The sequence below is a fragment of the Hyperoodon ampullatus genome (assembly GCF_949752795.1).
Source record: "Hyperoodon ampullatus genome assembly, chromosome: 14".
NCBI lineage: Eukaryota > Metazoa > Chordata > Mammalia > Artiodactyla > Ziphiidae > Hyperoodon > Hyperoodon ampullatus.
Genome location: NC_136927.1, coordinates 65,415,193 through 65,428,360, shown reverse-complemented (window position 1 = coordinate 65,428,360; position 13,168 = coordinate 65,415,193). Strand labels below are relative to the sequence as shown.

General features: G+C 40.3%; 1 protein-coding gene across 1 annotated transcript in view; it reads right to left on the bottom strand.

The window, feature by feature from the left end:
• PHF20 (PHD finger protein 20) overlaps positions 1–13,168 on the bottom strand; it is a gene marked incomplete at both ends in the record, with an annotated part of 114,995 nt that overhangs the window by 61,878 nt on the left and 39,949 nt on the right. Inside the window, 4 exons of the mRNA XM_079719561.1 lie at positions 5,639–5,818; positions 6,702–6,887; positions 7,801–7,914; positions 12,436–12,823. Of these exons, the coding sequence (XP_079575687.1) occupies positions 5,639–5,818; positions 6,702–6,887; positions 7,801–7,914; positions 12,436–12,823 (868 nt within the window). The remainder of the gene's footprint in view (positions 1–5,638; positions 5,819–6,701; positions 6,888–7,800; positions 7,915–12,435; positions 12,824–13,168) is intronic.

Below are 13,168 nucleotides of genomic sequence, written 5' to 3'. Positions count from 1 at the left end.
TTGTCTGCACATTCTTCTCCAGGAACAATGCGTGACCCACAAATCTCCACGAACAATGCGCAACCCACAAATCTCCACAAGTTTCTTCATTCTTCCTCTGGGCTCACACATACCCAGGAAGCTCTGCTCCAGGAACTACAGGGCCTATCCTCTCCACACAAGTGAAGGAAGAAAGTTACAGACCACCCAGGTTTATCAAAGGAACACTTCCCAGGTCCAGAACCAAGTCATCAATAGAATCTCATGAGTTTTGATTCCATAACTTGTTCCTAGCTAAATTCTCCAATAAGGCCATGTCTTCCACCCATTAAATCTGCCTTAGTTCAGAATATAGCTGAGTCCACAAGAGGGCTATCCTACAAGCCCTTCAGCCTTCACGGGTATTTAGGAAACACCAGAATTTACCTATACTAATTCCCTTCTCCCCTATTCTACCTCTTTCCATTAATGATAAGTCAAACTTTACAAAATAAACAAATTTTTAAAGATGAATATTGATCAAACCTTGGAACATGAGCCGTGGGTAGAAGACATATTTTGATCTCATCAAGATTTTTAAAGGGTGGCTTATATTATAATTAAAATGATTTTAATATGGAGTTTATAATATGGGAAAATGCATATGTAATAATACTGATTATACACATACTATGATCATAACTATATTTTTCAAATACTGAGGAAAAAAGAATGTAGATTTAAATTTTTTAATTTCAGTATTATGAAATACAATAAATAAAAGTGACACCAATGTATGGGACTTCCCTGGTGGCGCAGTGGTTAAGAATCCGCCTGCCAATACAGGGGACGTGGGTTTGAGCCCTGGTCCGGGAAAATCCCACATGCCGCGGAGCAACTAAGCCCGTGTGCCACAACTACTGAGCCCACGTGCCACAACTACTGAGCCCATGTGCCACAACTACTGAGGCCTGCTTGCCTAGAGCCCTACTCCACTACAAGAGAAGCCACTGCAATGAGAAGCCTGTGCACCACAATGAAGAGTGGCCCCCACTCGCCACAACTAGAGAAAGCCCACGTGCAGCAACAGAGACCCAACATAGCCAAAAATAAATTAATTAACTCATAATAATAATAATAATAATATACAAAGGACACTTGGCAAATCAATAACAAAAACAAATAATCCTAGGGGAAGTGGGCAAAGAATATGAAAAGACAATTCACAAAAATAAATAAAAATATTCAATAAACATATGAAGGGGCTTCCCTGGTGGCGCAGTGGTTGAGAGTCCGCCTGCCGATGCAGGGGACACGGGTTCGTGCCCCGGTCTGGGAAGATCCCACATGCCGCGGAGCGGCTGGGCCCGTGAGCCATGGCCGATGAGCCTGCGCGTCTGGAGCCTGTGCTCCACAGCAGGAGAGGCCACAGCAGTGAGAGGCCCACGTACCGCAAAAAAAAAAAAAAAAAAAGAAAAAGAAAAACTGTTAAACCTCATTTAAAAAAATACAACTTAAAAAGTAAAACCTTGGGCTTCCCTAGTGGCGCAGTGGTTGAGAGTCTGCCTTCCGATGCAGGGGACATGGGTTCGTGCCCCGGTCCGGGAAGATCCCACATGCTGTGGAGTGGCTGGGCCCGTGAGCCATGGCCGCTGAGCCTGCACGTCCGGAGCCTGTGCTCCGCAACGGGAGAGGCCACAACAGTGAGAGGCCCACGTACCGAAAAAAAAAAAAAGTAAAACCTTGTTTCTAATGTTAACATAAATTTAAGAAAATTCAAACGATGAATAGTATCCATAGACAGCAAGAATGTAGGGAAAACATACTCTCCCATACTCTTGGTCATTATATAAAGTGGAATGGTCTTTTTGAAGGGTGATCTGTTGATGCAATTTAAAACTTGCATTCCGTTGAATCCAGCAATCACAATTACAAAATGTATCCTATAGGTCTATTCACCAAGCAGTCAAAAATAAACGTTCAAGAATTACTACATTATTGTTTGAAATACTTTCTTATTGCTCAGAAATAATCTAAATATCCATCAAAAGGGACCATTTATCACAAACATAACATTACCAAAGCTAAGAGTTTGTATTACCAGTAACATCCAAATAGCTATTAATGCAACAAGCAATCACTACTTCAGAGAAAAAATCCCTCTGTGTAGCCATGGACATGCACAACTTCCTAAACTGTATGTCTATTATCATAAGGTAGAGTTTTTTCTTTCAGTAATGGTAGAAGACCTCATATGGAAACAAACCTTTTGCTTACAACCATTATAAACTCTGGGGAAAAATTATAAAAAAACAAATATCTAAAGGCACTGAAGAGCAACAAAGAGAGGCAGAAACAGGAGTCGGATATTTGGAATAAGAGAAGGGCGCTAGGTGAGTTTCCCATTTTTCGAGGCTTTTCACCTAAAGGCAGGCTCCAGTAAGTAGCACTGTGTAGCTAAAACCCTTTAGTCTTACTGGCTAAAGAAACAGAAGACAACGTTCAGTGCAACTACAACAGCTAAAAAGTGAGGGGTAAAATCCTAGAAAGAAGAGAGCCACAAAAGGGTGGCCTCACTAAATGCATTTAAATTCTGTGTAAATCTATGGCTGATCTCTGAACGTATAGAGTTTCAAGAAGACCAACTAAGGCTCAAAGACTGAACGGAGGTTTCAGACACTGCCCTTGCAGAGAAAAAGAACTTGGAGTTTGAGTTCAGCCAAATGAATTGCCCTTTAAAACAAAGAAATCATTATTCTTCAGAGGAACATAACATAATCCAAACTACAACTTACCACTCACAATGCACAGGATATAGTCCAAAACATTAGACATATAAAGAAAAGGGAAAGTGTCACCTATAGAGAAAAGTCAATCAATGGGGATTAACGTCAGGATAATCTAAATGGTGGTAGACAGCACCGATTAAAACTATGCTCATGGGCTTCCCTGGTGGCGCAGTGGTTAAGAATCCACTTGCCAATGCAGGGGCACAGGTTCGAGCCCTGGTCCAGGAAGATCCCACATGCTGCAGAGCAACTAAGCCTGTGTGCCACAACCTCTGAGGCCTGAGCTCTAGAGCCCACGAGCCACAACTACTGAAGCCCACGTTCCTAGAGCCTGTGCTCCGCAACAAGAGAAGCCACCACAGTGGGAAGCCCACACACCACAACAAAGAGTAGACTCCACTTGCCACAGCTAGAGCTAGCCCACGTGCAGCAATGAAGACCCAATGCAGCCAAAAATAAATTTTAAAAATAAATAAATTAATTAAAATAAAATAAAATAATAAACTACGCTCATAATGAATAAACAGACTGAAAATCTCAGCAGAGAATCTAGGGAGATAAAAGGGACATTGTAGAACTAAAAAGTACTAGAAATAAAAAATTCACTGGATGGGCTTAAAAGCATATTGGAGTTGAGAGAAGAATTTGAAAACAGATCAAAAAGTTTTCAATCTGAAAATGAAGGGGGAAAACTAAATGAAAACAAAAAAGACAACAGAGTCCCAGTGACCTGTGGGACAGTATCTAAAGGTCTAACATAAATTTGATGAAATAAATCAATTTTCATATTCAAGCTCAGTGAATCTCGAGCAGGTTAAATACAAAACTAAAACAAATTTAAATACATCATAGTTAAACTGCTAAAAACCAAAGATAAAGAAGAAAATCTTGAAAGCAGCCAGAAAGAAAACCCAAAGATAAAGAAGAAAATCTTGAAAGCAGCCAGAAAGAAAACACATTACAACCAGGGAAACAACAATATAAATGATTACTAACTTCCTTTCAGAAACAATAGAGGACCGTGAACAACATCTTTAAAGTACTTAAAGGAAAAAACTGTAAACCCGCAATTCTATATCCAGTGAAAATATCCTTTAAGAATGAAAATTAAATAAAGTTACGTTCAAATAAACAAAAACCAAAAGAATGTCACCAGGAAACCTGCACTACAGAAAAAAAAAAGAGGAGGAAGAAGAAGAAATGAAGAACACTGGATATGGTAGATACATGTGTAAAGCACTATCTCTTTTGTATTATTCTTTAAAATACATAATTGTTCAGAGCAAAAATTATAATACTAAATAGTGAACTTTACAGCACATATAGATACAATTCATGTCATAACTAGAGCATAAAAAGGGGGTGTTAATGGATTATACAACATTTTACATAAGGTGGTTCAATATTAACTCTATATAAACCATGAAAAGGATATATATATATATATATCATAATGCCTAGAGTAACCTCTAAAACAAATGCTAAGAAGTAGAGCTACAAGCTAATAGATTAATTAAAATGGGATTTTAAAAAATTCAATTGACCTGAAAAAACAAGAAAGAAGTAAAAGAACAAAACACAGGATAAACAGAAAATCCAAACCCAACTATCTATAAAAGACACACTTGGAACTTAAAGACATAGTTAATAGTTATATTGAAAGAAAAGTGATAGAAATAGATATACCATGCATACAGAAAGCAAAAGAAAGCTGGAGTACCTTTTTTGAAAGCTGGAGTAATATGAGACAAAGTACACTCCAAGTAAAAGACTATCACCAAAGCCAGAGTTACACTTCACATTACAAAGGGGACAGTTCAGGAGTTCCCTGGTGGCCTAGTGGTTAGGATTCCAGACTTTCACTGCCACAGCCCAGGTTCAATCCCTGGTCGGGAACATCCCGCATGCTGGCGTGGCACAGCCAAAAACAAAAACAAAAAAGACTGAAATCCTGCAGAGTATGTTCTTTGACTACAATGGAATTACATTATAAATCTAACAATAAGGTATCTACAAAATACTTCCCTGGTGGCACAGTGGTTAAGAATCCGCCTGCCAATGCAGGGCACACAGGTTTGAGCCCTGGTCCGGGAAGATCCCACATGCCGTGGAACCACTAAGCCCATGCACCACAACTACTGAGACTGAGTTCTAGACCCCGCAAGCCACAGCTACTGAAGCCCACGCGCCTAGAGCCCATGCTCCGCTACAAGAGAAGCCACTGCAATGAGAAGCCTGCGTACAGCAACAAAGAGTAGCCCCCGCACGCCGATACTTGAGAAAGCCTGTGTGCAGCAACAAAGACACGATGCAACCAAAAATTAATCAATTAAAAAAACCAAACAAACAAACCAATACTTGGAAATGAAACAACACACTTCTAAGAAACCCATAGTCAACAAATAACTCGTAGATATTTTGAATTGAATGAAAATGAAAATACAACATACCAAAGTTCGTAGGATGTAGCTGAAGCAGTGCATAGTGGGAAATTTTATAACTTTAAATGCTCATATTGGAAAAGAAGAAAAATCTAAAATTAATGACCTATGTTTCTAGAAACATTTAAAGGAAGAAAACAGTAAAGATCAAAACAGAAATCAATGACAAAAAAAAACAAATAGAGAAAACTAAAGTAAAATGTTGGTTCTTTGAAATTATCAACAAAAATTGATAAATCCTTAGCTATACTAATCAAGAAAAGAGAGGAAACCCAAATTGGCAATATCAGAAATGACAAGTATATAGCATTTTTAAATGTATATAGCATTAAAATAAGAAAATATTATTAATAAAAGGTGAAAAAAATCATTAGGAAAATCCTTTTTTTTTTTAGTTCACAATCAAAGGAGAAGCAAAAGAAGAGGATTACGTTAACTCTAAATATGAACCTGCCACCGTAGAAATCTCTTGTAACTCAGCAAGGGGAGAAGCCGGTTCCGTTTTCATAGTGTTTTCTCCCATTGACTTGCAGTTCAACTCCAAGCCTGCAGGCCCCAATCCATCCCCAATGGAGTGGCAAGTTAGTGCAGATGAGACCTGGCCAGTTTCCAAAGGAGATTTCAACTGACCTAGAAGAAAAAGAGAAAGATTGGGGAATATATACATGTACATAATCTGAGAACCACAAGTCCCACAAAAGACTGATAAAGGGGCTTCCCTGGTGGCACAGTGGTTAAGAATCCACCTGCCAATGCAGGGGACACAGGTTTGAGCCATGGTCCGGGAAGATCCCACATGCCATGGAACCACTAAGCCCATGGGCTACAACTACTGAGCCTGCACTCTACAGCCCACGAGCCACAACTACTGAAGCCCGTGCTCCTAGAGCCTGTGCTCTGCAATGAGAAGCTACCACAATGAGAAGCCTGCGCACCACAATGAAGAGTAGCCCCCACTCGCCACAACTAGAGAAAGCCCATGGGCAGCAACGAAAACCCAACGCAGCCAAAAATAAATTAATTAATTAATTAATTTAAAACAAAAAAAACCTGATAAAGCCAGGGTCTTTTTAGAGGAAACCATTCATTTCATGGCATACAAGAATACATTCACAGGTTCCAGCACACATAGCCAGGGCTGTGAGCATATCAAAGACGAAGACCGATAAGAAGCTAAAGTGAAGGGAGGATCTGCTGGAAATATTAACAAAAAGGCAGAGGGACTGGAGTGAGATGGCATCAGAAAGACAGAAACAGGAACAGGGCTCTTCAAGCACTGCACCTCCAACCCAACATTCAGACATATATAAGCAAAACCAATCACAAATGCAAACAGAAGTTTGTCTATTAAGTCTTCAGTGAAGAATATAAGAAACACTGCAGCCAATTCAATAACTTGATTTCAAGACCATCTAAAACTTGTATAAGGCAGTACACAATGATTGATTTAGACTGGTTCTCATTAGACAGGGAGTATGTTGGCAAGACCATTCCAGAACAGACTTTGACTCACCTTCTTCAGACTCCTTGGTGCCAGATGTGTTTTGCAAAGGATCAGTAGTAACCGTATCAACCAAATCTGATACAACCAAGTCAGGATTTAGGATCTCGTGGGTCCCATTAGTGGACAGCCTGGAGGACCGTCTCCTTGATAAGTCTTTGTCAGTGTCTTCCGAGTAGTTTTTTGACTTTTCCTGGGCTATAAACCATTAAGAGAGTTGTAGTCAAGAGACCTGAAGAAATAATTCTGCTACTACAGATTTCTGGACTGGCTGCCTCTATAAGGGCTTCAACCAGAGACTTCTGGAATATTAGATCAATGATGAAAGGAAATACCCTATCCTGGTTTATAGTTTTAAGTAAAGGTGCAGTCCTTCTGCCAGGATATAATTTTCCTAATTTAAGGATTCATGATCTGAAAATATGTGCCAAGGTCGTGTCCCAATCTTGACAAGTTTTATTTTGGGGCTTTCCAACATAGAAGTCTACATACTAACTTCCCAAGTCAGTAAGGTTTACAGAGCCTTAGAGCCATCACAAATCCTTTCTGAAGCCAACAGGGTACTTTTAAAAAAATCAATAAACAGTATTTTTTTAATGGAAGCGTAGTTGGTTTACAATGTTGTGATAGTTTCAGGTGTACAGCAAAGTGACAGTTTCAGGTATGTACATATATATATGTACATACGTATGTGTGTACGTATATATATATAATCTTTTTCAGATTCTTTTCCACTATAAGTTATTATAAGATACTGAATATAGTTCCCTGTACTATACAGTAAAATCAGTAAATAGTATTTTTAAAGTTTTACTCAGCATATGAAATCCATCCCTTCCTAAGCCATTAAATTTCCAGTGGAATTCATATCAGATGTAGTTTACGGGTATAGAGACAACACTACTGACCCCAACATTAACACAGCTTGTGCTCTGAGATTTATTTTTCCTCTAGCAGAACTCCTCTGATCCAACCACATCCCACTCACACTAGCCCCTGTGATCAAGGACAAGCATCAGCGCCTATAAGGAATAGGCGACAAGATGAACACAGCAGAATTAACCCAATGGATGTCAAGTTCTAGCCACACATACACAAACTGAAGACTCACATGAATTTTTGTCAAGCCGAGGACGTTTTAATGGGACTTCACTTCCTTTTGATATCTTCCTTCTTCTCAATTCCAATGTTATTGGTTGCAAAGTTTGAGAGTTTGAATCCACAGCTACAATGTATATAAAACCACACAAAAATAGGTATGTAGTTTCTTAGTGACCAATCCTCATATTATATGTAAATAAAACATATATACAAAGATCCACACACATCCTTGCATGATAAATAGACCCTCAAAGGGAATTCTTACTTAAGCCAAAAGGGAAAAAAAAGTGAAATGGGTGAGAAATTACTTCCTTTTAGGAAACACAGACACCCTGCAGACTGACCTCCTGAATCTTTTTGGTTTCTCCTATGACCCAGCTCTATTCATATATTTATCTCCTGAAACCCTCTCTTTAAATACCCCAACGTGGCTGCTTTAAAATATGAGGGTACAAAGGCAACAGAAAAGTCATTTTTATCACCATCAAATCTTCTTATCAAAATTTGGTTTATACAATACTCAGGAAATCCACCAGGCAGGCTAATTCTTAAAATGTGTACCCTGGGACTATGGCTTGATTATTATTTTCAACCTCTACTTGCTAAATTGGTTAGCTTGGCATTGGTCCTAATTTTGAAGGACCAAAAAGAATGTCAACATTTACAACCTCTTAAAAACAATTCCAGAAAATTCTCAGGAGACTATGCTATTTTATAGTCAGGGCCAGGCAAGGCTGCTTAACACTGGAAAATCCAGCCCTGACATAATCTAGCAGTGCAGAAGCTAAACCCTTAGATAGTACTCACTCTTTATTTTTATTTTTTGGTTTATTTATTTATTTATTTATTTATGGCTGCATTGGCTCTTCATTGCTACGCACGGGCTTTCTCTAGTTACAGCCAGCGGGGGCTACTCTTCGTTGCGGTGCGCAGGCTTCTCATTACAGTGGCTTCTCTTGTTGCGGAGCAGAGGCTCAAGGTGCGCGGGCTTCAGTAGTTGTGGTGCATGGGCTCAGTAGTTGTGGCTCGTGGGCTCTAGAGCACAGGCTCAGTAGTTGTGGTGCACGGGCTTAGTTGCTCCACAGCATGTGGGATCTTCCTGGACCATGGATCGAAGCCACGTCCCCTGCATTGGCAGGCTGATTCTTAACCACTGCGCCACCAGGGAAGTCCCTCACTCTGTATTTCTTTTTTTTTTTTTTTTTTTTTTTTGCGGTACGCAGGCCTCTCACTGTTGTGGCCTCTCCCGTTGCGGAGCACAGGCTCCGGACGCACAGGCTCAGCGGCCATGGCTCACGGGCCCAGCCGCTCCGCGGCATGTGGGATCTTCCCAGACCGGGGCACGAACCCGTGTCCCCTGCATCGGCAGGCGGACTCTCAACCACTGTGCCACCACGGAAGCCCCTCACTCTGTATTTTTAAACCTAACACTTAAGAAGTTCTCCCCCACGAGGAAAGGTGAGAATCCAAAAGGCAGGCAAAAGAAAAAAACAAAAGAAAAAAAATAGTGGGGGACTTCCCTGGTGGCACAGTGGTTAAGACTCCGACTGCCAATGCACGGGACACGGGTTCGAGCCCTGTTCCGGGAAGATCCCACATGCTGCAGAGCAATTAAGCCCATGCGCCACAATTACTGAGCCTGAGCTCTAGAGCCCGCAAGCCACAACTACTGAGCCTGTGTGCCACAACTACTGAAGTCCGCACACCTAGAGCCTGTGCTCTGCAACAAGAGAAGCCACCACAATGAGAAGCCCGCACACAGCAATGAAGAGTAGCCCCTGCTCGTTGCAACTAGAGGAAGCCTGTGCGCAGCAAAGAAGACCCAATGCAGCCAAAAAATAATTAATTAATTAAAAAAAAGAAAAGAAAAGAAATTGGGAAGCTTGAGGCAAAGGTAGGGCTGGGGTTCTGATGAGGGTTGAAATGAGAGAAAGCAGCAGCCAGGAGAAAGAAGAGGGAGGAAGGGGAAGAAATGGGAGGGGAAGGGGGAAGGGAGAGAAAAATTCATCTAAGACTAGCAGCTTCAGATCTGCCATGTCAAATGGCCAAAGGACACAGGGCTGAGCTCTGAGGAGGCAAACCTGATGAGAGTGCTGAACTCTTTGGCTCTTCCTGTGTTCAATCTTCTCAATGTGCCAACATTATTTAGTTCCAAGGGTGGGAACTTGGAGATCACACACATTCCAAATTAAACACAAACAACCTTCCCCAAACAGCTCAGATCCTGTTCCAATAAGGTCTGTACAATCTACAGAGCTCAAGACTCCACCGTGTCAATGAACTTATTCCAAGCAATTTTTAAAGGGGATTTGAACTATATATTAGATACTGGCAAACCTTCTTCACTTTGATACCACATACAAACTGGGGCTGACCATACAGAACTTCAGTGCTTCCCAAACTCTTATCACAGTAAGAATTATCTGGGAAGGTGTTAACAATTAGCATTCCCAGATCCTGCTTCAGAAAAGTCTGACTGCGGAGGAATGCCTCAGGCAAGTGTTAACACTAAGCTTGGAAAACTCCAGTTCTCTATTAAATTGATCCTATCTGGTGTGAAATCCTACACTTAATAAAAAGGCCTGCTTATTATATCCCACATCTTAACATGGTACACTACCCAGAGGTTTAAAACCTCCAGGACTTTCTCAATTAGGGTTCCTCATTTGAAAACAGAACACAAAGGTTATTTTCTCAATTCTCCCAAGAGTGGTTTATCATTCTACTAACATTCTCAATTTCCAGAAGTCAATTCATTAGAGGTCACAGATGCCTTGGGCATTAGAGCTTAATTCTCTCTTGGAACCCTACTGAGAAAGCCAATGAGGCCAGTGTTGTCCAATAGAAATATGAGAGCCATAAATGGAAGCCACATAGGTAATTTTCAATTTTTAGTTGTCACTTTAAGAAGTTAAAAAAAGTGAAATTAATTTTAAGAATATGTTTTATTTAACCCAATACATCCAAAACATCATTCCAACATGTAGTCAATAATTTTAAATTATTGAGATATTTTACATTCCTGGGTGTTTCTTTTTTTTTTTTATCTTTTGTACTATTTGAAAACCACTGTGGTTTTTTGTTTTGTTTTGGCCACGCTGCACAGCTAGCAGGATCTTAATTCCCTCACCAGGCATTGAACCCGGGCCCTCCCTCAGTGCTAAAAGCAGAGTCCTAACCACTGGACCACCAGGGAATTCCCTCCCTTGTGTATTTTACAAGTTACAGCCCATCTCAATTCAGAGTAGCCACATTTCAAGCGCTCAGTAACCACAGGTGGCTAGCAGCTACCATATCGGACAGCACAGGTCTAGGCCCTAGTTAGGCGTAGGGACAATTCCAGCATGCTCAGATCTTGAGAGTGAAACCCACTTATAACCACTAAAGGGGGAAGTGCCTTATTTCATCTAGGAAGAAATCAATCTATTGTCTTATTTCATACCTTAAAATGAGAAGATGTAAGAAGGCTGTCTACTGGGAACAAGTACTAATACATTTATTTGAAGTAAATAAAGGTAGAGTTTCTGCCACAGGAATTAAGTCTGGTGTAGCTGTCTGGATTGACAGATAGGACTGGCTTTGCATTCTGCATCATAAGGGAACAACAAATGAGCTAACTCTGTAGTTCCACAGTTTTGATGAAAATATATTTTGTCATATTTTATATTTTAAATTTACCTTTGGCAGCTATTCAAACTTGTAAGAAAAAAACAGATATCACTTTTTTTTTTTTTGGCCTCGCTACATGTCGTGTGGGATCTTAGTTCCCCGACCGGGGATCGGACCAGTGCCCCCCGCAGTGGAAGCGTGGAGTCTTAACTGCTGAACTGCCAGGCAAGTCCCCAGGTATCACTTTAAAACTAGGGGATTCACAGTTTTTCAATATTTATGTAAAGAACATGTAAACAAGAATGTCTGAAGGCCACTGCCAGATAATCATAGGCAGTGCTCAGTCTAGAGATCCTGGGGGTTCTTCACGCCACTCAGTCTGGAGAAGGAATGTTTGCCTTAGGAAAAAATTCAGGGTTTGTTTCTTTCTTGGCTATTCTAGAAGAATTCCATATTTCAACTTTTTAAAATAATTGTGCATTCTTCCCTAAATCCTCTAACCTTGATGCTACCAATTAGCCATCTCAGCTTTTTATTTAGATGGGGAAAATTTCCGATCCATAATCACTCTCCAGAGATCTCAATTTCAAATGTACCCATATGTTCCTAGGTCCAGTGTTCTTTCTTGTCGCCTCCTCCAGATGCCCACACCTATTTACTTCTCCTTTCCCCTTTCATGTCGCTCATGAAAACGCTACTTCCTGATTCTACGTTCTAGTAAGCTTACTTAAAGTGAAATCATTTGAACTGGCAAAAGCAAAAGGCCTTAGCTTATTAGGGTTTATCATATAAGCTGAAGTATCTAGTGAAGAGTTATCTGTCACCCCAGAAGCCCAGTCAAGAACATGTTTCTGAAACTTATGTTCACCTGGATATATGCCTCCCATAAAATTCAGCTCTATGGGCATGACTTGTTTTTAGATGACAGGATGATTCAAAGTCAGTCACAAAAACAAAGGCTTGAAGTACAGAAGTTATAAAGAACCACAAAGGACCATAGAAGAACACTCTGGCATTGCACACTTGGGAAACTCACCAGTAGGAGCTATGGAAGGGGGTCTGCCTCGCTTTCTTTTTGGCTCCCTCAAGTTTTCTTGTGGACTCTTCACAATGTCATTTTCAGGTTTCTTATCCACTTGAGCATCTCCAGAATACTCTCTGTCATTTTCTGAAATGTTCTCCTTATCTTCCTTCTCGTTCTTGGGAAGGCTCTTCTCTGACACCTTCCCCTTTTCAGAACAGATTAACTTTCCTTCTTTATCAGGCTGTTTGGGTCTCTTTTCTGTCTTTAAGGCTTTGTCCTCTTTGTCTTTCTTCACATTGGCTGTGGCTTTTCTCTGCTCTTTAAACTTCTCTCGTTTATCAAGAGATGATGAAAGACTTTTGTGTTCTGTTTCTTTAGGCCTAGCATTACCCACAATATTCTAAAATGAGCAAAATAGCGATGAAACACACTTTGTGATTACTTGCAAATATAAAATCAGATCGTTTTTTGTAAACTTATGAAGACAAAGAAATTAAAAGAGGACATGTATCAGGTCACATAACGGAAAGCACCACTGAAAATATACACCCATATTCTGAGGTTTGAAAACCAGTCCTAAGTTTAAAGAAAATAACAGCCATGTTCAATTCCTTCTGAGACAATGCTATCTCCCTTTTGATTAGTAAGTCACTAAAAAATAATTAAAGGGACAGACAACTACCCCAGGGACCTCTTCTGGGAAGCAATCTTTTTTTACAGAGATGCCTTCATGCCCTGTCCGTTT